Source organism: Leuciscus leuciscus (genome assembly GCF_965113295.1).
Source record: "Leuciscus leuciscus genome assembly, chromosome: 4".
In the NCBI taxonomy this organism is placed as follows: domain Eukaryota; kingdom Metazoa; phylum Chordata; class Actinopteri; order Cypriniformes; family Leuciscidae; genus Leuciscus; species Leuciscus leuciscus.
In genome coordinates, this window is record NC_138728.1 from 48,051,330 (window position 1) to 48,078,450 (window position 27,121).

Genomic DNA, 27,121 nt, shown 5'->3' on the forward strand with positions numbered 1-27,121 from the left:
TTGATGCTGGGATGACATTGCCATGATAGTCACAGACAATGTCACCGCAAGCAAAATGTCTGGTCGCAGCCACTCCTGTAATTAGAAAAACATTACATTTCGAGTTACAGAATATACTTTGCATGTAGACAGACATTTTAGGATTTAATTCTTGTTCTTTTTTTTATTTTTTATTTTTTATTACAGAGTAAAATAACAAGACAAGCTTCAAACCCCCCACCCACCTCCCCATGCATTCATACCACAACCACAATCATCCACACATTCATAATGTTATGACAAAAAAGCTAAATAAAGGAAGCACAAAGCAAACAAAATTAATAACATAAGAAAATGAAAAATAAAATAAATCAATACTACTGATAAAAAAAAAAAATCAATAAACAAAAACACAATAGAATTAGCAAAACAATTATGCCATAACACATGGCGCACCTTTAAGAACGTACACCTAATATTTATATCTCTAACTCAAGTAAGTAGACATTCCATTTATTTCCATGCTCAGTTATTCTGTTGTTATTTGTTGCAATAATTGTTTCTAGCATATATTGATAAAACACTCTATTCTTAAAGTGTTTTATACATAAATTTGATAAAGTTTTAGCTTTAAAAATAAAAATTTTACCCATCAAAATAATCATATTCAAAAAGTGTATGCATTTACCCTCAAAGACACATAACATAATATTCTGAGGTGTGATTTGCAAAACAATATCCATAGACTTTAACCATAACTGTATACTGACCCAAAACTTAGCCACATGTGGGCAAAAATAAAACAAATGCATCAGGTCCTCCTCCTCATCCCCACAGAACCTGCAACAGGGATCCTTTTCTATCTGCCATTTGAACAGAGATTTTTTTGTTGCAATAATTTTATAAAAGATTTTAAGTTGAAATATTCTGGAATATGAATCGATTGTAGTTCTATAAATTGTTCTAAAGTAATCTTTCCACAAAATTTGATCATTAAATTCATCTTCCCAAAACAGGCAGGTTCTGTGTGGAAAAAGTGCAGTGCCCGTGATATTTAAATTCCAAATATATATTATTTTATTTATCTTTACACCAGACAACCATTTAAGGCATCTTATTGGTGGGAGACAAACCATTAATTTATTCCTCTTTTCATTTTGCAGTTTCATTTTCCAAGTTTTAGGAATTGCAGAAATCAGCTGGTTGAATTGTAACTGATTGAGAGAAATGCTAAAAACATTTCTCAAGTTTTCATAAGAAATAAAATCTCCAGATAAATCTAAAAGGTCATTGACAAAAATTAACCCATTTTTAACACATTCCTCCCACAACAATGGCTTGTCTCCAACCGTAATATTTGAATTCATCCATAGCAACTGTGTCTGAATGTCTTGAATTGTATCTGGAGGGTGGTACTGGAAATTCAACCAAGCTTTCAGTGCATCCTTGAAGAAAGGTGATAACTCTTTTAAACTATTTTGAAATATTTTATCAATATGTATTGCTTTTAATTGGTAAAAAGGAAATATATTATTCGAGAAAAAGGAAAAGGCTGAATATAATCTCTGGCTTGTGATCCATTGTTTGTTGTGATAAATTTTAGCAACCCATGAGGCTTTCAAGGAACAATCCATCATTCGAAGATTTTTCAAATTCAGTCCGCCGTTTAATTCTAGTTCTTGGTTCTGTTAATGGCTGATCATACCGAAACCTTTGGGAGGACCAAAATCTTTCAAAGCAAGTCCTGTCCAGGCCTGCTCAGACACAAAGTGACCCACATACGGGTCGGTTTCCACCATTTTCTTTGTTGGCAGCTTCCACATCCTCACCACCTCCTCCGCTTTTGGGCAATTGGGCATCCAGCCCTCCTGACCAATCAGCCTTTCTACTTTTGCGGCTGAAGGCCTCCGCAGATTGAAGTGACCTGAAAGACAGAATGACAAGACTATACTAATGCAAGTCATTTGTCACAGTGAATCGATGTCAAATTAATGAGTGCCAATGCTGTATTGATAGATTTGAAGACTTACCGAGAAGATAGTCTCTTCTTAGACTATATTGGTTAAGCCACCACTTATCATAAAAGGCCCTATTTTCATAGAAGCCTGATACACTCCGCTGCCTCTTTGATGGAGGCTGGCCCTGCAGAGAGACCGGAAATGCCTCTAAAAACTGGCTGAATGACCGCCGCGTACTTGTTTCAGCAACTGCTGCTACTGTTCCCTCGTCCAAACAATATCTATGAAAAAAAAGTCCAACAAGTTATTACATTTAAAACATTGGTGGTAAGCAAACTACTCTGTGTTTCACAATGAAACTTACAGCTTCCTCAGCCTGGCTTAAGGCAACCCTCATACCAACTGAGGTTTTGTGTGTGTGTGTGTGTGTGTGTGTGTGTGTGTGTGTGTGTGTGTGTGTGTGTGTGTGTGTGTGTGTGTGTGTGATTCTGTGTGTGTGTTTGTATATGTGTGTTATATATTGTTGATTAATAAACTTGTTTAAAACAAAAATAACTCTTCACGTGAAATAAATCCTTGGCTGCACAGATCCAGTTAAAACACATGATGCCTTTATAAGAGACCTAAATAAAAGTCAAAGAATCCCGTTTATCACAGAATATTGTATAGTATAAATGCTGACGTGGGTTAAGTCAATATGCTGTTCATGTTTTTGTATTTGTCCTGTTTCTGATGTGGATTCTGTGAAGGTTTTCTTTATTTAAGGAGCTTATAAAACACTCATAATGCACATGAAGGAACAATCTCTAATCACTGCATTAGGGTTGTGTTTGAATAAACTATAAATGTAGATTCATGCAGCACAATGTGTTTTTCTGGACCTTGAACACATTGGACTTTAGAGACAAGTCAACAAATACGCCTAACCATTTTCCAGAGCTCTGATTGGCTGTTGTCATCCTGGTTATATGTGATGGAGCTGTGAAGATAAAAGAGTAGCTAAACTCGAGAGCACGAAGATGTGAATTTGAGAACTTGTACAATAAATATTAGTACGTGTGTGCTAAAATTTACACTCACAGCTCCAGTGTGAAAACCTGTACAATAAAAATCTGAAGTTGAATGTTGAGATTTGCACTCACAGACAATAGCCACAGATGTGTAAAATGCCATTCACAGAAATACAATGACACACACAAACTTGAAATATATATTTGCACTTATTCTTACATTCACATTCACAGTACAACCTCAATCAGGCACTTGCAACTTCTCAAATCTGTCACTGCAATTTAAAATTTGCGCCTTGACTTTTGCTACTCTTCCCGTGATATTTTTTAAATCAATATTTTGTGTCAAATTATTGATTTATTTGGTAGGTAGCCATGTAATAAGCAGGATAATGTAGAGCGAGGCGGTTGTAATAGCGAATACACCCCTTCAGGATTCAAGATCCCTCCGCGAGCCTGTCGGGGGTGTATTCGCTATTACAACTGCCTCGCTCTACATGATCCCTTACATAAACTTGTTTTTCCTTTTCATGTTTGGTATCATTTTAAATGTCCCGGTGCGATTGGTAAAATGGTCTTAATTTCATTGCAGTCATTGGTTTAATGAGAAAGATTGAGAACTTGAGAATCCTGTTCTCCTCTTTGGGTGATGTCTCTTCCAGATCTCCCGAAACCAGGTGCCACCCCCTGGCGTACATGAATTTAACCAAAAATATTGGTACAACCCTTTTGTTCCGGTCTGGGTATTTAAGGCTAGGTGGCAGAGCAGTGTTTGGGACCCTTTACCAGGATCATCCCCCATACAGAGCTGTTTCAGGGTTTTCCCATGGGAAAGCACTCACACACCACTGTGTGTCTCTGTCAGGGATACATTGCTTACTTTCTGGAGTCATCTTTGAGTAAGTGATGTCATGTATTTATTATTTCTGAATTGGCTTTTAATCATGTAGGCTACTTGTGTAATTGGCGTGATACATTTTTATGCTACATCTTGATTTATTCTGAAGTTTTCTGAAATCATTATTTCAGTAGACTAGGGCGAGGCTGGTTCTCCCGCAGCTCTGTGTCCAGGATAGGTCAAACTATCTGTTTTATTACAACCGCCTCGCTCTACATTATCCTGCTTATTACATGGCTACCTACCAAATAAATCAATAATTTGACACAAAATATTGATTTAAAACCATCTGAAGACCTTTTGATTTCTGTCTACCACTGACTTGGCAAGTTGTACGGAAGTAGATAAATAAACTACTTGTCTGTGTGTGTGAGCAGAAGGCAACCGACTGAAGAGGTATTAGCAAACCCTGCACCCTCTGACCAAGATCTGACTGGCAAGGCTGTGTCCGTGAGATCCACGTAAACCCGGGACGTGTGACTCTGTGCGGCATCGGGTCCCTTAGTGAATTAATAACTGAAAGTATGGGATACTCAGAATAATCAAAGATCTAAATTAATTCATAAACAATATTTATGACTATTTTCTAATCAGAAACGCGATCTAAATTTGATTATCATTTGAAATTGGAGTCAGATTAAGCTTAGAGCTAAACTAATATTGAAACTAAATACCAATAAATTTAGTGAACTTCACTGGAGCTCTGAAAAGACACGCATTATCCCTTCGCCCAGGCCGTTGGATTCCGTCGTTGGGCCAATAGGTGGTCTTTACACATGTGAAATAAATCCTCAGCTGCACAGATCCAGTTAAAACACATGATGCCTTTATAAGAGACCTAAATAAAAGTCAAAGAATCCCGTTTATCACAAAATATTGTATAGTATAAATGCTGACGTGGGTTAAGTCAATATCCTGTTCATGTTTTTGTATTTGTCCTGTTTCTGATGTGGATTCTGTGAAGGTTTTCTTTAAGGAGCTTATAAAACACTCATAATGCACATGAAGGAACAATCTCTAATCACTGCATTAGGGTTGTGTTTGAATAAACTATGAATGTAGATTCATGCAGCACAATGTGTTTTTCTGGACCTTGAACACATTAGACTTTAGAGACAAGTCAACAAATACGCCTAACCATTTTCCAGAGCTCTGACTGGCTGCTGGAGTTGTCATCCTGGTTATATGTGATGGAGCTGGCTGGGCTTTATCTCAGTATTCTGATTATAGTGTTCAGTCTGCTGTTCAGGGGACATCTGAACTCTGTGTGAGCGATCACAGATCAAGAGGAAAAATCATGGGCGGCTCATACTCACAAGCGGACTATGACAGGGCTGCTCTTCAGCTTTATGAAGGCATTTTACAGTATCAACCATTTATGTTACCAGATGTAGGCATAGATGAGTCTCTGCTGAAATATTCTGGTCCCGACTCTAATGCTGTGCTGCAGCTTTACTCTAATGAGCTGATCAACTCGGTGCCAGGTTACATCGAAAAGCTTGGATCTGCCATTGGTGCTCTGAATTCAGTCCCGAATGCTGTTGGACTTGGAGCTTTGATGATTTCCATGATCATAGAGATCGCCATCACGACCGGCCCTCAGACAAGTGATGACACATACAGCCTGATACGACGTGTGTTTGGGGAAGAGAAAGCTTTGGGTGTCCGAGACACAATGTCAGAGTATTTGAAACGCCATCGCATGTACATGAACAATGACCAACGATTACGGGAGGAAATAAAGAGACTGGAACAGGAGCTGAGCAAACATCTCACCATCCTCAGAAACTCCCTGCTGCAGGACGGACAGATGAGCGACCGTGGGTTCAAGACCTGGGTCAACGGAGCCGCCTTCCACGTCCAGATGCTGATTCATGAGGCTCGACTGGATATTCAGGCTGGTAAACCTGCATCAGTCTATCTTAATGAAATTAAAACTGCAATCGATGAGTATTTACGGAACCTGGATCATTTGCTGGAGAAATACAAGACCTACAAGATCAATTACGATAATAATGAACCTGAAAGCTGTTTTTGGAGTGTGTTAAATCTTGGATCGTGTGGTAAACCAGAAGCTATGACTGCTTTTATGGATGTTGTTTTCTCAAAGTATGAACCGATCAAAGGTTTAAAGAGTTATTTTTCAAATATCAAGAGCAATCTCTACTCTCGAATCCATGACAGTGGTTCATTCACTCTGCCGTCAGCTGCAGGTTAGTTTAGATATTGATTGCTCAGATGCTGGAGCATGCGCTCATATGTAGAGGTGACCGCTTCGATGCACCGGGCCTGGGTTTGACCCCAACCTTCGGCCCTTTGCTGCATGTCATCACCCCTCTCCTCTCCTCTCCTCTCCTCTCCTCTCCTCTCCTCCCCTTTTAAAATCCTTAAAATTACATCTGCTCCTTCTTCCTCGCTGAAGACTTCTGAATCTTTGAATAAGTAAATGTTGTTCATTATAAAAGTGTAAGTGCTGAACACGAGATGTCTCCTACTTCACTGGAAGGTTTGTTCTTAACGTTTGCTTTTGTGATGTTCTCTTTAACAATAAAGGATCATGTGTGTTATTGTTCCACGTGTCTGTGTGTTTTAACTTAAAGTGTTGCCAATATACAGCAGGCTTCTGCTGTGCCATTAAATTAATTTCTTTGTGGAATTTTATTTCCTTTTATTGAATTTGGGGCAACTGCAGTCTACCCGTATTTCTGTCTATTTTTATTTTATATATTTTAGTCTGTTTTAATTTTTATTAGGGCTGTCAAAAGATTAATCGCATCCAAAATAAAAGTTTGTGTTTACATAATATATGTGTGTGTGCTGTGTATAATTATTTTGTATATATCAATACACACACATGCTTGTATATATTTAAGAAAAATGTGTATTTTATATTAAAAAAAATTATATTTATATTTAATATAAATTATATATAAATATATACAGTATATGCATGCAAATATAGTTCTTAAATATATTCATGCATGTGTGTGTATTTATATATACAAAATAATTATACACAGTACACACACATATATTATGTAAACACAAACTTTTATTTTGGATGTGATTAATCGCGATTAATCTTTTGACAGCCCTAATTTTTATATGTTTTTTTTTAATGTCTTTCTTTCAGGATTTGAAATGTTCTTTTTCGACCTCAATATATTACCATTGTTTTTACGACTGCTGAGTGAAGCAAATCCCTGAGAAGGGTACGAGACGCTGCGTCAAGAATCTACACATTGGGGAACGCCTTCAGCGTGACACATCTGAAGTCTGTATAGAACTAGTTCAATCTTGATTGCTGTTGCGTCATGACGTCACTCGTGACGTTGCATGTGACGGTGATGCGGAAGCTATAAAAGGATGCCGGAACATAACCGCGTCAGCTTCTGATTGGTCGAAGCAAGTCGTTTTCAGGAGTGCACAAAGTGTGGCCGAGGGACGCAGCGTCTTGTTCCCTTCTCAGGGAACAAGGGTCACAGTCATAACCCGAGACGTTCCCATTCGAGGGAACTCGCAGTGCGTCAAGAATCGACACATTGGGGAACGAAATGCACACTGCGCCACACTGAGAGATAGACGCCCTGATGTGAAGCAATCTGGCACACTCAAGACGAGAGAACTTGTGAACCCGGTGTGGCAACTTGTGCCCAGCCGGCAGCATCACAGACCTCTTGAAGGGAAGCCCTCACTAGCAGGGCTTTAGAGGAAGCCACTCCAATGGTTGAGTGGGCTCTTATTAGCAGAGGCGAAGGCAAACCGCGCTCGTTGTAAGTTGAAGAAATAGCCTCTACTATCCACCTGCTGATAGTTTGTTTAGAAACAGGGGAAAACTTCTTAGGTGACCCAAACACACACAAGTAACTGATCCGACATTCTCCAGCCCGACGTTTCTTCGAACATAGACCTCAAGGGCTTGAATCGGGCATAATAGGTGTAGCTTCTCATGCTCATCCGACACATGCGGTGGAGGATGGAATGCCTGAAGAATTACAGACCGTGCCACATTTGTGGGCACCTTAGGCTCATAGCCAGGTCTGGGGTGGAGAATAGCTCTCACTCTGCCGGGAACGAACTCGAGGCAAGAGGGAGCAACGGATAGCGCCTGCAGGTTGCCCACTCTTTTTAGTGAAGTAATAGTGAGCAGGAAGGCTATCTTAAAAGATACAAATTTCTCAAACACCTCGTCCAATGGTTCAAAGGGTGCCAGGAATAACCCCTCAAGAACCACAGCCAGGTCCCACGTGGGGACCCTGGACTGGACGACAGGCCTCACCCTCCTAGCTCCACGAAGGATATGTACTATGGGGTAAGACAACTTGGGGAGACACCCACTTAAAGGCGTGTGGAAGGCAGCTATGGCCGCCACATAGACTGATGTTCTCTGCACCATAAGTTGAATACATTCCATTTTAATGCATACAGTTTCCTGATGGAGGTGGCTCTAGAGTTTAAGATGGTCGCAGCAACCTCAGTTGAGAGACCAGCATTTAAGAGTTGGTCCCCCTCAGGGGCCAGACCCATAGTTTCCACAGCTCCGGCCGAGGATGGAAAATTGTGCCCTTGGCCTGAGGAAGAAGGTCCCTCCTGATCGGGATTTGCCACGGAGGGCCTACAAGTAGAGTCATGATGTCCGAAAACCATACTCGGGCCGGCCAGTACGGGGCTACTAGGAGCAAGCTGATTCCGTACCTCTGGACCCTCTCTAGAATCCCTGGGAGCAGAGCGATCGGCCTCGGCCATGTTCTCGTGAGAGGCGAACAGATCCACTTTCGCTTGGCCAAACTTCCTCCATATTAACTCCACCGTCTCGGGGTGGAGTCTCCATTCCCCGGGCCTCAGCCCCTGCCTCGACAGGATGTCTGCTCCCATATTTTGTCCCCAGGGATAAACATGGCTCTGACTGAAAGAAGTTTGCCCTGGGACTACAGAAGAACCTGATGTGCCAGTCTGCTTAGAGGGCACGATCTCAGGCCCCCCTGCTGATTTATATATGAGACCACTGACGTGTTGTCTGTTCGTACTAGGACATAATGGCCTCTAAGGTTCGGAAGGAAATGTCTGAGTGCCAGAAATGCAGCTAGCATCTCTAGGCAATTGATGTAGATGTTGGTCCTTCCACGAACCCCTGGTGTAGCGGCCTTCCTGTGATATCTTCATGATGGGCACATATGCACGCAGCGACCGGCAGCATAGTAGCGTGATGGTTGTTTGTTTGTTGTATAACTCGTTAAAGTTATCCGGTGTGCCCTTTTATATCTGATTTCAGTTTTTAACGCATATCTTATGCGTGATAAAGCTCTGCAGCGATCGATTTCCTGACCGGTTAAAATGGAATGGACTGTTGGATGTATACTGCTGGTGGTGTTGTGGGAAACTTTCCATCTGGCGGTAGCCTCTCAGTCTCGGATTTTATACAGCCGGGACCATCTGTTGAAGTTCGATCAACCAGCGAACTCTAGACCACCTCTAGATCTAACTTTACCCAATATCGCCGACATCAAATGGCAGTATGGAAAGAACAGGAGCTCTATCAATGCACCTCGTTGGAGAACAAGGAAGCGGGGTAGGAGAGGTGGATTACGCAAGCGAGCAAGGCGGCCTCTGTCGCGTGTTCCTTTGCCCTCTATCATCCTTGCAAACATGCAGTCTCTCCAAAACAAGGCAAGGCAAGTTTATTTATATAGCACATTTCATACACAATGGCAATTCAAAGTGATTTACATAAAAGAAATTAAAATGATAAAAAGAAATAAGAATAATTAAAACAGTTTAGAAAAATAAAAAGTAAAATACAGTACAGTACAGTCGGACGAACATTGGCACAGTGCTCATTCAGTAAATGCATAGCTAAACAGAAGTGTTTTGAGTCTGGATTTGAAAGTGACTACTGTAGGAGCACATCTGATCTCCTCTAGAAGCTGTTCCAGCTGCGGCTGTCATAGTAGCTAAAAGCGGACTAGCCATGTTTAGAGAGAACCCTTGGTATTTCTAGCTGATATGATCCTAGTGATCTGAGTGACAGGGACTAAAGTGAAAAAAATTCATCTGACTGAAATTTTTTTTTAGGCCGAGTCATATTCCTTTAACTTTTTAAATAGTCGAGACCAATAGCGTTTTAAGGGGAGACATTTTAAACCGCTTTAATATTGCCAGTATGCGTATTTAAGCTATTTTAATCTATGAAAACCAGTCAGGGAGCATACTGTAGAGCACGAACTGCAGCATTGTGACTAGCTTCTGATTGATGGCGACCTAGCACTTTTTTTGCCATTATTAAGTTGGCTTGGGAAAGCCAACTTACTGAAATCCTATTTAAACTTATTATTATTCTTCTGACACTAACTCCTCCTAGAGCTTTAACTCTACAAACTCCAAACTCGGGTCAGACTTTCAGACTGTTCTGACCTGACTTGCTATATCTTTTCAAACTGATTTGAATTTCAGTTTTCTTAAAAATTAATATTAAAAATCATAAAAATCCCATAGACTTACATTGCAGAGTGCTCAAATTGAGCCAAGGCTACGGTGGCCCATTAGTGCACAAGCAAAAAACTCAAATCTAAACTCCCTGAAGCCTTAGACTCAATTAAACTACCATTCTAAACCTTATCTATCCATCTATCTATCTTCAAACCTTATCTATATATCTATCTATCTATCTATCTATCTATCTATCTATCTAACTAATCTATATTTCTTTCTTTCATTCTTTCTTTCTAACTAATCTATCTTTCTATCCTTCTATCTAATCTCTTTCTTTCTAACTAATCTATCTTTCTTTCTTTCATTCATTCTTTTTTCTAACTAATCTTTCTTTTTTCTAACTAATCAATTTTTCTTTCTTTTTAACTAATCCATCTTTCTTTCTTTCTGACTAATCCATCCTTCTTTCTTTCTATCTTAATTTTTCTTTCTTACTTTCTCTTTCTTTCTAACAAACTAATCCATCTTTCTTTCTAACTAATCCTTTCTTTCTTTCTTTCTTTATTTATTTATAACTAACTAATCCAGCTTTCTTTCTTTCTTTCTTTTTAACTAATCCACCTTTCTTTCTTACTTTCTAACTAACTAATCCACCATTCATTCTTTCTTTCATTCTAGCTAATCTAGCTTTCTTTCTTTCTAACTAATCTATCTTTCTATCTAATCCATCTTTCTTTCTTTCTAACTAATATATCTTCATTCTAACTTATCTATCTTTCTATCTAATCTATCTTTCTTTCTTTCTTTCTTTCTTCCTACCTAATCTTTTCTTTCTTTCTTTCTACCTAATCTTTTCTTTTTCTTTCTACCTAATATTTTTCTCTCTTTCTTTTTTCTCTCTTTTTTCTTTCATTTTTCTTTCTTTTTCTTTCTTTCTTTCTAACTTTTCTTTCTTTCTTTCTAACTAATCTTTCTTTCTAATCTCTTTTTAACTAATCTTTCTTTTTAACTTATCTTTCTTTATTTCTAACTAATCTATCTTTCTTTCTCTTTCTAACTAATCTTACTTTCTTTTTCTTTCTAATATTTCTTTCTTTCTAACAAATCTTTCTTTCTTTTTCTAACTAATCTTTCTTTCTTTCTTTCTAACTAATCAGTCTTTCTTTCTTTCATTCTAACTAATCTCATTTTCTTCCTTTTTAACTAACTAATCTACCATTCCTTCTCTTTCTTTTTTCTTTCTTCCTACCTAATCTTTTCTTTCTTTCTTTTTCTTTCTTTACTAATCTTTCTTTCTTTTTTCTTTCTAACTAATTTGTCTTTCTTTCTTTATTTCTTTCTTTCTAACTAATCTTTCTTTCTAATCTCTTTTTAACTTATCTTTCTTTTTAACTTATCTTTCTTTCTTTCTTTCTAACTAATCTATCTTTCTTTCTCTTTCTAACTAATCTTACTTTCTTTTTCTTTCTAACTAATCTTTCTTTCTTTCTTTCTAATATTTCTTTCCTTCTAACAAATCTTTCTTTCTTTTTCTAACTAATCTTTCTTTCTTTCTTTCTAACTATTTAATTTTTCTTTCTCTCTTACTAATCTATCTTTCTTTCTAACTAATCAGTCTTTCTTTCTTTCATTCTAACTAATCAAATTTTCTTTCTTTCTTTTTAACTAACTAATCCACCATTCCTTCTTTCTTTCTTTTTTCTTTCTCCCTACCTAATCTTTTCTTTCTTTCTTTCTTTCTTTCTTTCTTTCTTTCTACCTAATCTTTTTCTTTCTTTCTTTCTACCTAATCTCTTTCTTTCTTTCTCTCTTTTTTCTTTCATTTTTCTTTTTCTTTCTTTCCTAACTAATCTTTTTCTTTTTTCTTTCTTTCTAACTAATTTGTCTTTCTTTCTTTCTTTCTAACTAATCTTTCTTTCTAATCTCTTTTTAACTAATCTTTCTTTTTAACTTATCTTTCTTTCTTTCTTTCTAACTAATCTTACTTTCTTTCTCTTTCTAACTAATTTTACTTTCTTTTTCTTTCTAACTAATCTTTCTTTCTTTCTAATATTTCTTTCTTTCTAACAAATTTTTCTCTTTTTCTTTCTAACTAATCTTTTTTTCTTTCTTTCTAACTATTCTTTCTTTCTACCTCTTTTATCAATCAAAATTTAAACTACTTCAAACTTCTAACTACTTTAAACTTCTAACTACTTTTAACTTCTTCAAACTCTCTGGTCCGGCTTTCTCAAGCCAACTTAAAGTTTGTCTCAACAAACTTTTTTTTCTAGTTAAGTTGGCTTGAGAGAGCCAACTTACTGAAATCCTATTTAAACTTATTATTAAGTTGGCTTGAGAGAGCCAACTTACTGAAATCCTATTTAAACTTAAGTTGGCTTGAGAGAGCCAACTTACTGAAATCCTATTTAAACTTAAGTTGGCTTGAGAGAGCCAACTTACTGAAATCCTATTTAAACTTATTATTATTATTCCGAGACTAAAATTTCTATATGAAACTCCTCCTAGAGCTTTAACTCTACATACTCCAAACTTGGCTCAGACACTCAAACTGATCTGACTCGCGTTGCTTTATCTTTTCAGACTGATCGGACTTACGGTTTTCCTAAAAATGACGATCAAAACTCGGAAAAACTCCCATTGACTTGCATTGGGGAGTTCTAAAAAATTCAAATCCAGATTCAAACTGACCAACCGACGAAAATTCAAATCAAAATACCTTGAAGACTAAACCAAACTGCCGTTCTATATACTATATGAGCCATTGAGACTCATTTAAACTAATGAACTCTAAACTCATATAAACTAATTAACTTATAAACTCATGAATTCATAGACTTATGAACTCTTAAACTCATAAATTAATAAACTCTGAACTCTTAAACTCATTTAAACTTATAAACTCTAAACTCATTTAAAACTTATAAACTCTAAACTCAAAAACTCTTACACTTATAAACTCATCAATTTATACACTTATAAACTCTAAACTCATAAACTCTGAGTGTGTGTGTGTGTGTGTGTGTTCACACACACACACACACACACACACACACACACACACACACACACACACACACAGGTTTATGTGGATTAGCCAGTCTTTTTCTCCAAACAGGCCCGGTGGTGGTTTAGATGGACTACCCTTTCCTGAGGTCCTAGAGCTATGAGAGTTTGATTAAAACACTCAAAAAAAATTGAAAAAAAAATCAGGACACTTTAGACTTCAGATACACCCTTCAGAGCTTGATACACACCACCCTAAAACTATTGTGGTTTATAGAGACAGTTCTCATTTTGAAGAATATGTGACTTATAAGGACCAAAACAAACATTATTGGGACTTTAAAGGGACAATGACGTCACTTGCTCATTAACATAAATACACATTAACAAATACACATTAACCTGACACCACCAAGCATTAATGGGACTTGAATTTATTATTTTATTGCACAACGCTAAACAATAGATTGTCACAACACAAGTGCCATGTCAATTAACATTGAAAAGAAATTTTAGACTTTTGGGACTTTAGCTTATTCCCCGTATCCCCCAGAGTTAGATAAGTCCACACACACCCTTCTCATCTCCGTGCGTGCTGTAACTCTGACGCACCCACCGCTAGCCTAGCTTAGCACAAAGACTGGAGGTAAATGGCTCCAGATAGCATACTGCACCCAATAAGTGACAAAATAACACCAACATTTTCCTATTTACATGTTGTGATGTGTATAGTTACAGCGTGTACAAATAACAAGGTCACATGAGACACAGCCATCTTCTAACCGTACACACACTGGGAACTATATTCTCAGAAAGCGAAGCACTGCTGGCTGGAGTGATTAGCGCAACCCTCTGAGCGAACTCTCGGCTCCTCACCACAGGGCTTCTCAGGCGCTGCGAGCAAATCACTCCGCAGAAGTAGCAGAGCTTAGGCCTTCTATATAGTGAATTCTATGAGAATATAGTTCCCAGTATGTATACGGTTAGAAGATGGCTGTGTCATGTGACTTTGTTATTTGTACACGCTGTGACTATACAAATCACAACATGTAAATAGGAAAATGTTGGTGTTATTTTGTCACTTATTGGGATTAGTATGCCTCAGCCTTAGACCACACTTTCTTTGCCACTCTTCTGGATCCATGTTCCTCATCAGCATAATTCCCTGGAAGATAGGCAAACAAAAAAAGAATATAAATCACAAACAAAATGTGTTGTCCAGTTGAAGCCATCAAAACATGAGTTCAGTTAATGCCACAGTTGACAAGAAATTGCAGTTTACTTAATTCACTTTGGGTATCAGTTGGTGTCTCACTCAATGTGATTTCACCAACTTTACTAGCCCACATTAGAGTGCGGACAATATGGAGTGTATTTTTAGAATGTTTTTGCTGTTCATCTATTTATGTGGCCAAACCTTTTGATATTTGAATTAATTGCAGTAAGTAATACTACAATTAGTAACATGTCTTAAGTAATTTTGGCATTGTACTTCAACACACCGTATTTTAAATGAAACAAAGACTATGGGGTTTTAAGGTCTGATTCTCAGTTTAAATCTGATTTCATAAGGTTAGCTAAATAGTGTTGGAACTTGGTCTGAAAGTTTAGTCTTGATATTGAAACCATACGTAACAATCAGCTTAATACTACTTTTAACCTCTTAATCTTCCAGATTTTGTGGCATGTTGTGACTCAGTCATTCAGACCAATTCATGTTTAGTCTTTTAACCAACTTGCTAAAAAGAGAATTAATAGAACGTACTCATGGGCAATCAAGAGAACATGTGAAGAGAAGGAGGTAACTTTACTTTTATCTCAAATTCAGTATACATTTCCTGATAATAAAGTAAGTGTATATGCTCTCTTGCAGACAAGATGTTTTGTACAAATGCAGTACAGTTAAATTTAGGGCTATTCATTTACATCTCTTTCTTTAAGATTACTCTTGCATTTTGATAGTTGAAAACTTCAGAGACAAGAAACATCACAAAGACGTGCATAATAATCCTTCTGTTAAAGAGATACTTCACAGTTTTTTCATATTAAACCATGTTATTCCCTTAACTAAGACGAGTTGATGCATACCTCTCTCATCTCAGTGCATGCACTCAATCGCTCTGGCGCGCGGCGACACTTTGATAGCACTTAGCTTAGCCCAGTTCATTCAGTAGGGTCCAAACAATCCAAATGTATGACGGAATAGCACTTGGGACTCGAGAGCACTTCTACTCGGCGCAGTAAAAAGTCCAATGGTTCTGATGACAGAAGTGAGAGGGAGAGGATTTTTCAGGCGTGACTTTTTACTGCGCCGAGTCGAAGTGCTCCCAGTGCTATCCCGCCATACACTATAGTTATCCTTTTTACCCGCTTAGAAAAGCGCCACGTTTTATTTTGTCACCATACTTGTTCGTGTAACTACTCGTGTAACCGTATTTAAATAGGGAAAACGTGGAGGTGTATGGTCGCTTCTAACTTCACCTCTGTTTGGTCTCTAATGAATGAACTGGGCTAAGCTAAGTGCTATAAGTGTCGCCGCGCGCCAGAGCGATTGAGTGCACGCACTGAGACGAGAGAGGTATGTATCACCTTGTCTTAGTTAAGGGAATAACAGTTTAATATGAAAAGACGGTGGAGTATCCCTTTAAGGGAGTTTGGCAAAGTAAGAATTTCAATGTAGGGTATAAACCACTGTGTTTCTTCTGTGCATAGACAATAAACCTCTTGAATCTGAATCTTACCTTCAGAGGGAGGTACACTCTTACTTACTGTGGATGACACAAATGAAACTGATCCTGTTGAAAACATAATTTAACAAGTTACTTTTGTCACAGGAAAAAATACATTTTATCAGCAGTGACTATGAATTGAGTTAACATACCAAAGTCTCCCATGTCATGGTCTTGCTCTGTGGTTGTAGAGTCAATATCCATAGGCTCCACAGTTCCAAGCTCTGATGCGATGAGATCTATGTTGCTGTCATCAGATTCGCTCCCACTGTCTTCAGCATCACTTAACGCAATCTCATCTGGAAAATGGCATTAGTAAAACTCAGAGGTGTAAAGAGTACTTGAAAACCATACTTGAGTAAAAAGACAGATACATTGCAGCATAAATTACTCTATTACAAGTCACCAATACGAGTAAAAGTGATTAACAATACTTTAGTATTTTACTTGTACTAAATTTAGGCTCAAAGATGCACTAGTCCTTGACACCTGAGACATGCAGGTGAAAATAAGAAACAATTGATTTGTAAAATGAGAAGTCATGTTTATTTTCTAAAATCTAAATAAAACTGAACACCTCAATAGTGCAATAAATCAGGGTCGACACAACAGCCTCTTAAAGGGATTGTTCACCCAAAAATGAAAATTCTGTCTTCATGTAGTCAACCTCAAGTTGTTCCAAACCTGTATACATTTCTTTGTTCTGCAGTACACAAAGATAGATATTTTCTATATTTTTGTAACCAAGCAGATCTTGCCAGCCATTGACTAGTACAGCAGAACAAAGACAAGTTTGGAACAACTTGAGGGTAAGTAAATGACAGAAATTTAATTTTTGGATGAACCATCTATTTAAGCGTCTACAACCTCTCTCAGTTAACCCTCTGGGGACCAAAAACGCGCCCGCGCGTTTTGCTCGTTTTTTTTTTTAGCAATGAAAAATAAACACAAAATGCTCTGTTAATTTTGATCTTTCATTTTCGTGTAATACATCAATCGATCCTGTTCAGTTTCTATTTTTTTTCTGTATACTCACAATACAAATAAAGTGTTTTGCTTTTTGACAAATAAAGAAAAACTAACATGATGCTATTTCTGCCTTCTCTCTGTCAGTAAACTCCCATTTGAAACGCGTTCGAAAATTATCTATAACTCCGCGAAAATTCAGTCAAACAGGCAAACAGACCCACGGGCATAAAGCTTGAGATCGCAGCTTTTAAATGAAGTAATTTATATAAAAAACAAATATTATCAGCTTCTGTAATCTGTATAAAAAGAGAGCGACTCCAGTCGAGCTCATTAGGAGCCATTCAAAAGTAATTTGACCACGCCCCGGAGAGCGCGTGCTATTCAAACGCAAATTCTGAGAACCATTTCAGTCTGTGAAACGCCCCCACATCAGCTGTAAACAAAGAGGCATAATATAGCCTACCTTATGGAGAAAATTTTCCGTGCTGATATGAGGAGCAGATCCCGCTGAGGAGTGAGGTAGGCTAAGTTATCCTTTCTCAAGTGTTAATGTGGAATAACGTTATGGAATAACGTTGTAGGCTTATGTAAACAAAAAGATGAATCGCGTTTCTATAATATGAATAGCGTTTCTGTGAGATGAATGAAGGGTACATATTTGTAAAGACTGTTTAGCCTAAATATGAATCGCGCGTCTGTGTGTGAAAGAATAAACTGCTTTTACAGTTACAGTTACTGCGTTACAGTCAGGCGAAGTATGAAAGACAACATTTTGTTGACTAGATTTGGGTACAGTTTTTACTGTAGAATATACTGTCACATCAAATAAGCTTTTCTGCTCATATATATAAAATACTATTTTGTCAAAAATAAAGTCATAGACTAAGATGTTCCAATGTTGGCTATGTTCAAACTAATGAATACATATGATAAAATGTAGGCCTATAATCTTTTTTTTTTTTTTTTTACAAAGAAAGAGTACTTTTTTGCAGAAATATTGCTGAAATTGTAATTATTGTTGTAATTGTAACCTTTTTAATAAAATAGCAAAACATATTTACAAGATAGATGTAAGCAAAATCTTAAATGGTCAATATAAGTCTTCTTCTAAATATATAGGCTATTTTGTCCTTGCATTGTGGCTCAGTCAGTGTCACACCTGAATGAATGGCTAATTATGCAGAGTCATTATGCAGAGTGGGTGGGACTGGGTAATCTAAGGTGTAAACTACTCCTCCCCCTCGCATATTGGCTTTCCAAGCAAAACCTGTTTTACACCATTTAAATCAATGTATTTTTTTTTTGTGAACGATAAAGCAAGACTATTTTCACATAATTTTGAAGCTAGAACTCCAAGAGAAAACATCCATTAGTCAAAAGTCTTGTGGGCACATATTTTGTATGAGTTTTGTGGTCTTATTTCAGCAACTTTCATTTTTATTTTTTTAAATAACCACGCATAAACATTATTCTCTTAAAAATACAAACATCTACATACATGTTGCTCGCATATTATGGTAGGCCTGTTTGTGCTATATAGAGTGAATTTACACCTTTGCCATTAACATGTTTATAAATAACTGAAAAAAGCACAAATGTCAGAGCATGTCAGAACATCTCAAGGGCCCCAAAAACAGCTTGGTCCCCAGAGGGTTAAGCTCAAGTGCACAAAAAGGCCACACGTAAACCAATATCCTTCAAAAAGGCCTGGTCAATATAGTGGATAAATAAAAAAATTTTAAGTAAAATTAAATAGTCAAAGTCTACTTGCACTGGATGTGCTGGTTTCGGACTCATCACTGGCTGCAGTCATGACCTCATCTCCCAAATCAAACGTCTATGATTTAGCACCTACTAATGCACTCGCATTCACATAAAGTAGACTTGTTGACAAGTTTGGGTGAGTAAGGGCAAAACGCACAAGATATAGTTCAGTCAATGCCACTTCTTTATAGCAAAAACAAACTGCTGCAGAAAAAGTAAGGTGCCAAATGTAATTTGTAATTGCATTACTCATCACAAATGTATTGGAGTAAAAAGTACATTTACTTCTTCAAAAATGTAGTCAAGTAGAGTAAAAGTAGCTAATATCTTTGATACTCAGTACAACTACAAAGTAGCCAAAAATATACTCAAGTACAGTTACTAATTACATTTACTCAAATAGTTTACAGCTCTGGTAAAACTCTCATAAATAGCTGGACATAAAAATCTGTGGTTGAAATAGCCACATCAAATAAAAAAGACCTAGGGAAAGATAGTACATGGTTTTGTACTTGCCACTTTTTTTCAAAGTAACTGTTTTTACTTGAGTAGTTTTGAGCTATTATATCTGCGTTTGTTTAATGTGGTCCATGAGCACATAAGATAAATGATTACACAATATGATTTTAGGTTAATATTTAACGTAATTCGACTGCACCTACACAAACATAATTTTTAATTACTGTCCAGCCATACTGTAGACTTAGGTTTATATTTCTGAATAGTAGTCCTCGACTCATATTTGGACATGAAAGGTGATTTTTTTTTTTTTTGGAAAGGGATGCTGACTACACCAAGTCTAGATGTTTATAAATTAACATTCAAAGGAAAAACCATAAACTCAGATAATATCTACAAGGGCTAATTTCTGTACAAACCTTCAATTTCAATCTCATCCAGTGACTTCCCCTGCATGCTGGAAAGGTTTCCTTTCTCCATTGACAAAAGGAGTTTGGAAATCTTAGCCAGTTGTGTTGTGGGAACTGGTAATCTGTAGAAGTCGCGGTGAACACGGATGTCGTGACCCAGGAAATCTGATTTGCAGGGTGAGTTGATTTGTGCAAGTGTGAGTTTTGCAAGTTGAGCATAGTTCTGAGACTGCTGCGCCTGAATTGGTGAGAAAGCAAATTATTTGACATGGTGATTGAATCTTATATAGACAGTTCAAGTTCAACACTCACTTAGTAGATACTCACCTGTGCTGTGCTGTTAAAGTCACCTCTTTTAATTTGCTTGATGCAGGATTTATGCCAGACCCCTGAACAAACTGGAACACATTTGATTAAAACAATGTTAACACTGCAGGTCTATTTAAGTGGTTAGAGCACAACACATATACACTCTATACTAATTCACTAAATATCTAACCTGTGCATTGATAGCCAAGCCACTTGAAGGAAGATACGGGTCCCACACAACGAACACACTTGTCCAAGGAGGATACTGTTGCGCACACAAGGCGGTGTTTTTGACACTGTTGGCGAAAAATTTTATTGTAGTATTTATTTATGCAACATAGTTTGGACAGAAAAATATTTCATATTTACGCCACATAGTTTGGACAGAAAGATATTTCGTGAGCTTAGAATTATAAGGTTCTATCTCCACTTTTGGTCGAAATTGAGTTTGACATAATCTGATCCATTAGGTGTTTATTAATGCCTGTGTGGTGTTATTTTTGTAAAAAAAAAAATTTTGTTAGTAGTTATTAAAAAAATAAAAAGGTTCCATCTCAGTTTTGCCAGCTGGGATGTAAAAACTTTGATGCTCAATATCTCGGACCTACCCTAAACGGAGATAGAACCTTATAATTCTAAGCTCACGATTTCATATTTACATGTCGATATCCAATCACTTTAAATCCAATACCAATGTGACATTTAATTTACCTCATACATATGATTACCTTTTTATTGCATTGTATTTTGTCATTTATAGCTTATCTTATTTATATGCAGCTTATTTCAAGCATATCCTATATGAAGATATACCTTCTTCATATTTTTAAATTGTAGATGGAGAATTTGTGGTTAGCCTCAGTGCCAGGAGCTGACTTCTTCTAGCCCAGTATAACTAATAGGGTGGCTATCCATTACATGTAACCAAACAACTTAGCATTCACATTAAACCAACACACAGATCCAATGAAGGCAGTCCAAGTGTTCTTAAAAACCAAAGTGATGCCTCTGGGGACGGGACTCTCTAAACTGTATGGACCTCCCAAGTCATGTTTGGGTGGGGTTCAGGGTTTGATACACATACACTCAGATATTATACTGACTGAAGCTTGAAAAAGCACGTTTAGACAAATGTCCTTCCATTCCATTGTCCACATAAAGCATGTTCTACTCAGGCGACCACACACACACACACACACATATTGAAATAGTTTGGCAGATTTAACATTTTGCCACAAATAAGTTGTACATGAGATTTAATTTACCTCTCCAACCTTGGTGCATGGGCTGAGCTCTGGACTAGTCTGATTCGGGTGGCTGACGGCTGTATGGGTGCACTTGCTCTCAGTGGTCAGCTGTAGAAGATCAAACAGAGACAAAGGACAATAAAGAGAAAGTCCAGGGAGCGTGACACTAGAGAGGACATTTGATATCTGAATTAAAAAAATAAACCATTCTACTGTTGACAGAAAGACAGAGGAAAACCTTGCTTTAAAACTCACTGACAACTTTTCTGATATTAACAATCAAGAGCAAGATATTAATAAAAATCTATCTTTTGTGAGGACATACCTCTTCAGTATCATCAGTTGTGGAAGGGGGATTTGTGGTACCACACATCTTTGGAGCCATTTCATCATCAAGGCCCTGTAAAAAGGAAATAAAAAATAAAATTAAAAAAATAATAATTTGTAGACCGTGGACTATGAAAACTACACTTTGATGAACACAGAATTTGATGACTTCATTGTTTTTGTTCTACCAGTCTGTAATGGTCAGTATCATCTATGGTGTGCTGGTTAGGTGGTGCTAACAAACTGCTAACAAAAGCTATAAAAATCATGTTCCTCCTGAAGCTAGATGGAAAATGTACAGTATTTTGGTATGTGAAATGTTCTATGGTTAAAGTATTTCTTATATGAGAACTATCAATTTCACAAAGTCAAATTTTGCCCACCTTGCATCTCCATGGCCAGTCTGAGTCACCATAATTATAGGTGATCTCCTCTCCTGGACTTATGTCTCGAACTGCAAACAAACAGAGATGGGGCTTCCCTTGCACAGTGAGGTACTTTATCTTGGCATTAGGGTTTATATGGTCATCATTCTCTGTTGCTGCATCAACACTACAAAAACACAAGTAACATTTTCAAAACAATCAGTTTTTATACTAATGCAATGTAAATTAACCTGACGTGAGAAAAGAGAAAGAGAGTCATAATTCTGATTAGATTAACCAGTGACATACGTACCACCACAGTTTTCCCTTAAAATGAAACTCGAACATAAACACTTTAAGGAGGTCATGGTAAATTCTCTGTCTCCTCTCACATTCTTGCTTGCTTATTAGATCACCTCTGTATTCCAATATAAAGTCTCCTTTTTCAAATGGAACAGAGGCGAAGATGCCGCGACCTAATTCATCAAAGACAAAACAACAAATAAGTGGCAAAAAATGATATATATTAAAGTCGAATCATGATTAAACAATCAGAAGATTCAACTTACCCTTTTCAGCATTGATGTACTTGATGTCAAGTCCCACTTTGTCACTTTCAGCAGTAATATAAAATCTTGCATCATCCTTTGAATTAATGCGTCTACGCCGCTTCATGTTTACTCTTTACAGGTGTCACAGCCTAAATTACGAAAAGTTATTGTCAGGATTACAATGTTCACAATATTTTATTGATTCTTTTAAGAATACATTGAAAAGTGTAACAGCATATTTTGCACAAAATAACAGACAGGTAGCAAGAAAAAGTTAATTAAGAGCAGCTGTGTTTAGTTTTCCAGGTTAAAATCTTAAATTGATAGCCTACATATTCTGTCAGATTCTCTTCTCTTTATGTCATACTCTACATTTTCTCTTTCTTCATGTGACAGTAATGGGACTCACATTGTGTTTTGGGGTTCAAAGTCCTTTTAAATTTGGTTTCTTTGGTCAATATGAATTACAGATTATGATGACATTAAAAAGAACCAGGAAATGAAATGTTATCACTGTGATGCTTTTGGCATTAGATCTGTTTTAGAATTATTCAAATAATTAACATTCAACTGACTGGTCAAAAGTAAGTAAAACTACAAGAGAAAAGGCAGTCCCATCCCCTCTACAAGTTTACTAGATTCAATATAGTCATATCTTTGGAAAGTAGTCTAAACCCAGACATTGCAGGAGGCTCAGTAAGCATGTGCTGGTTGCTATGGTGCTTATACTACTGCCTCTGTCCTCCTCAGATAACTAAATGAACACTGTAAAGATCTATTAACAGTAAACACTGGTTTTAACTTGTGTTTTTTTTTTTTTTTTTAATAACACTGTACACAAGATACCTGTCAGGTCTGTTGCCCCTCATGTTTTGTATATTGATCATTGTGGTTGCTTACTATGGTACCAATTAATTTATCTTACAGGTTTAGTACACTAACAGAAGATCATAAACACATTACATTTATTTAATGGCCTGAAAGTACTCATATTAATTATATCACAGCCTCCCTGTGTCACTGTAACTTCATATTTAAATAAAATAATGTTGGGCTACTAAAAAAATATTTAATTCTATAAAACAAACACAATGCAGGACATGTTGTTAGCCACTCAAGCTAGCTCAGCAAACATTGTGGTAAATATATAGCATTTAACAGTAATTGTAACTTACAAGTTACAATTTCTTGCAAATAAGAAACACTTCTTCATTGAAAAATGCAACTATATTTATAAATATAATTATTACCTGTATGTATTTAATCCAGTAAATCCGACGTCGAGCTGACACTTCCGAGGTGTGGTCCATTAGGTATTTAATTAGCGACAGCTGGGCCATGCGCTGTGGGCGGAGCTTCCCGTGACTTCCGTTTGTTACCGCCCACGTGCGCAAACCAGCCAATCACAAGACGGCCCGCCAAAATGCACTGTGTGTATCAGAAATGTGTATGAAACTGCAATATAAAACCCAGCTGTGGGGTCGCTGTTCTATACACTGGGATACACTCAAAATCAGGTCAAGTGGTAAATAAGGACTTTAAAAGAAAAAGAGAATTTATGTTATTCAGACATAGTCCCCGTATTACCCTTAGGTCCGTGGAGCCCAGGTGAAATGTCTGGCGTGTTGTCCATGTAAACCACATACCAACACACACACACACACACACACACACACACACACACAGTTTCAAACAGTCAGCTGGAGGACATCTGGAGTTCAACAATCAGGCATGAAAACTCCTCACCTTTCGGCGAAATTCGAGCGAGCAGGAACAGTGCAGTGTTATTCATTGCGCGGCTCGCGAGCCTCATGTGGCTCGCCAAGCTTTAATTTGTGGCTCACATGGCGATAAATAATACGGTGATATGATGCATTCACTAGAGATATTTCATAAAAACATTAATAACAAGTAGGGCTTTAACATAACCCGTTAAAAACTCAAAGTGTCAGCTCTATTACAAATAATTTCGATCGGACTGAAAGGGGTGGTTTATCGAGAGAACGTGAAAAAACTCGATCGATTGAAAACCGAAACTGAAAGGACGACGTATGACGCGCTGAACGAGCTGTTCTCCTGATGAATAAAGTGTCATATAAATGAGTATCCTTTCATTCTATAATTCTCCTTTCACTCAGCATCTGTGAAGTGAAGCAGGACAACGGCTCACCAGTCCTTGTTTCAGATTATCATACAGACGACTGGTTTGGGGCATTTTTAATGCGTGATAAATAGTAGTAGTAAATAGTTTTTTTCTCTGACACCCGATGAAACACGTAGATCATCGGCCCATTGGTTCTTTTCTTGATTGACACTGGGCTAGCCCAATCAAATCTTTAATGTGAAGTATAGAAATATACTCTTTCAAGTATAGAAATTAGTACAAAACTAATTATGAAAGTTTCCTTTATTTTTCAGTGCATTTGTTTTACAATATATGGCTATTACTATCATGGGATTAATATTATAACTATTATTGTAGTAGTAATGTAGACAGACACTGTAACTAAAAGAGTTTTGAATTTTTCTTTGTTTAATTTGCACCAGATTGATGAATTTAACATTAAAAAGCACAAAATTTTCTTACGGGGGAGCATGCCCCCGAACCCCCCTAGAGTGGCAGAGGTGTGTGGGGGGGGGGAATCATCACTGTGGGGTATAGTTAAATTCTATTAATAAATGAGAATTTTGTACTTATTTCAGCTGTCCGTGTTAACTCTGTCCGGGAGGGGGGGATATGCCGCATCCTTCTCACCTTTTTTACCCCTGACCTGTTTTCATGCCTGAACAATTGTTTGAGAACATATAATTCATTTTTGCATCTTGGCTCTAAAAATAAATAAATGTATTTTACATTTTGTGGTAATGTAGTAAAATAACCTCTCTTTTTTTTTTGTACAGAAAGTACAGGATTTACTTCCTCTGCCCGATCTGCAGGAAGGCTCCGTGTACTCTTCCTGGGCATCTCAGGACGCTGTGCATGCAGGGAAGGACTGAGGAGGACATCCAAGCCACTGTGATCAAGGCCAAGAAGGAGATGGCCGACTTCACCCACACCGGGCGCTTCTGGGAGTACCAGAGGATTCTGGGAGCGGCTGATCCTCTTGCCAGGTGTGTTATTAACCTTTATGGCTCACAGCTTTGTCCTGTTGCTGTACAATACTCAATATTCCATCAAATGTGTGTGTATTCACTGTTTTTCCTTTCTTAGGAAGTTTTGACTGCACATATTTGAAAAAAAAACATAGGCCTACTTTAAGATGCTTCTTCAGATTTGAGGTGGAGTCTTTGGATGACGCTGAAAGGAGGTTGGTTGCTGGCAAGCAGAGGTTACACTGCACAGTTGAATTTCCAAGATAGAAACGCATTCTTGCCCTGACTCTGTTGTTTCGGCTCCATCTCTACCTCTAGCTCCCGCATCTCCTCTTCGGACTCCATTAATGGATTGTGACTGGTCACACAAACCGTGCATTTTTTCGTTTTCATATTGGGGCTTCTGGGAAATGCATGGAGTTGCCTTAATTTATTTAGAGTGAATAAACTCGTGAAACAGAGAAGTATCGTCATGCAATCCATTGATTTCAACAATGTAACTGTATTCTAAATACCAACTATTTATATTGTAACTGTAACGGAATACAGTTACTTCATAATTTGTATTCTGAATACGTAACGCCGGCACATGTATTCCGTCACTTCCCAACACTGCTGACAGGAATGTAGTAAGTAGGCAGTTCAAGGCTATTTTATTCACATTAAACATCGGGTGAAGCTTACGCTCATGACTGTATATAATGTAACTTGTCTCAGAGATTTCTTTTGTTTGTTTACAGTGCTGAATTCGACATTATCAAACAAGTGTTGGGCGACAACATGGACATGTATTCAAAGGTCACAAACACACACTTGGACCCCAAGTATGCCAGGTTGTGTTTCAGATCATCAGGGAGTGCCTTGTTGCAAAAGCAAGGGCTCTAGAAAATTGAATTTTGACACTATTTGACACAATTACACTATGTGCTGCAAACTGTTCACTGTACTGTATTGTTAACTGTTAAATCACTGCAAAAAATGCAATTAAACAATATTTTTTGGTTAAATCTGTTTATTATTATTATTATTTAGCGCTTGTATCTTCTTGTTTTGCGCTTTTTGTAAAGCTCTCGTTTGGCTTGCTCTATCCGCTGGCGATAAGCATGAAGTGCATGTATTTTTTGTTTTCTTGACACAATGCCAAAATGATTGAAAGCCACTGTGTGTGCCCTCTTCACTGTAGTGTACAGGTCACTACTATACATGTAATTTTCTGGTTTGCTCCACTCCAGTAAATCTGTCAACATAGACTGAAGTTGAACTTGAGCATTGACATTTGTTGGCACAAACAGATTTTCGCTTCCAGCAGTGGGACATGTAGTGGGACATGTAGAATGTGAATTGTTGGTGGTTTGCAGCCAGTCAGCAACGTGTAAGCACACACACTTTTGACCGTAACTGTTGACAGCACAGGTACAAAAGGCATGGTCACCAGTAAATACAAATGTGGCACTTAGATCACTGGGGTGAACAGTGATGAAATCACCATCAGCGTGGTACTGTTTTTTGGCAACAATATCTCCAGCCATGTCAGCACGTATCTGTGCAATATCAATACATTTCTGTGCTTCAGTGTATGCTGATACAATATGTGTGCATACATTTCCCTTATCATACA

The 27,121-nt window shown here is 37.4% G+C and overlaps 2 protein-coding genes and 1 long non-coding RNA gene across 6 annotated transcripts; 1 reads left to right on the forward strand and 2 right to left on the reverse strand.

Moving 5' to 3' along the window:
* Window positions 1-243: 243 nt before the first annotated feature.
* LOC309496024 lies at window positions 244-2,437 on the reverse strand. The gene is made up of 3 exons (XR_014204944.1): window positions 2,302-2,437; window positions 2,010-2,218; window positions 244-1,903 (listed from the first exon to the last, which is right to left on the reverse strand). It is a non-coding gene; the product is annotated as an uncharacterized lncRNA (long non-coding RNA).
* A 1,125-nt stretch (window positions 2,438-3,562) lies between these two features.
* LOC309497032 (uncharacterized protein) lies at window positions 3,563-26,515 on the forward strand. Of its 4 annotated transcripts, none has more exons than XR_014205313.1 (4): window positions 3,563-3,846; window positions 25,312-25,521; window positions 25,622-26,132; window positions 26,244-26,515. XR_014205313.1 is itself a non-coding variant. In XM_082167293.1 (2 exons), the coding sequence occupies exon 2, from the start codon at window positions 5,143-5,145 to the stop codon at window positions 6,061-6,063; it is 921 nt and encodes a 306-aa protein (XP_082023419.1). In that variant the 5' UTR covers window positions 3,717-3,846; window positions 4,223-5,142; the 3' UTR covers window positions 6,064-6,417. The 4 variants fall into 4 exon arrangements, 1 of the variants encoding a protein (XP_082023419.1); XR_014205314.1 differs by having other exon boundaries at window positions 25,622-25,718; window positions 25,822-26,515; XR_014205315.1 differs by having other exon boundaries at window positions 3,564-3,846; window positions 25,622-26,515.
* Window positions 14,372-22,942, reverse strand: LOC309497276 (uncharacterized protein; the record flags this gene model as incomplete). The annotated part of the gene is made up of 11 exons (XM_082167503.1): window positions 22,429-22,942; window positions 22,173-22,335; window positions 21,878-22,046; window positions 21,493-21,567; window positions 21,186-21,275; window positions 20,111-20,216; window positions 19,939-20,009; window positions 19,621-19,849; window positions 16,162-16,308; window positions 16,022-16,075; window positions 14,372-14,445 (listed from the first exon to the last, which is right to left on the reverse strand). Exons 1-11 carry the CDS (start codon window positions 22,532-22,534, stop codon window positions 14,372-14,374), a joined length of 1,284 nt encoding a protein of 427 aa, XP_082023629.1. The 5' UTR covers window positions 22,535-22,942.
* Window positions 26,516-27,121: the final 606 nt, after the last annotated feature.

What these genes read in the sequence shown, in the direction of transcription:
- LOC309497032 (XM_082167293.1), top strand. Translation starts at nt 5,143, where the DNA reads ATGGGCGGCTCATACTCACAAGCGGACTATGACAGGGCTGCTCTTCAG.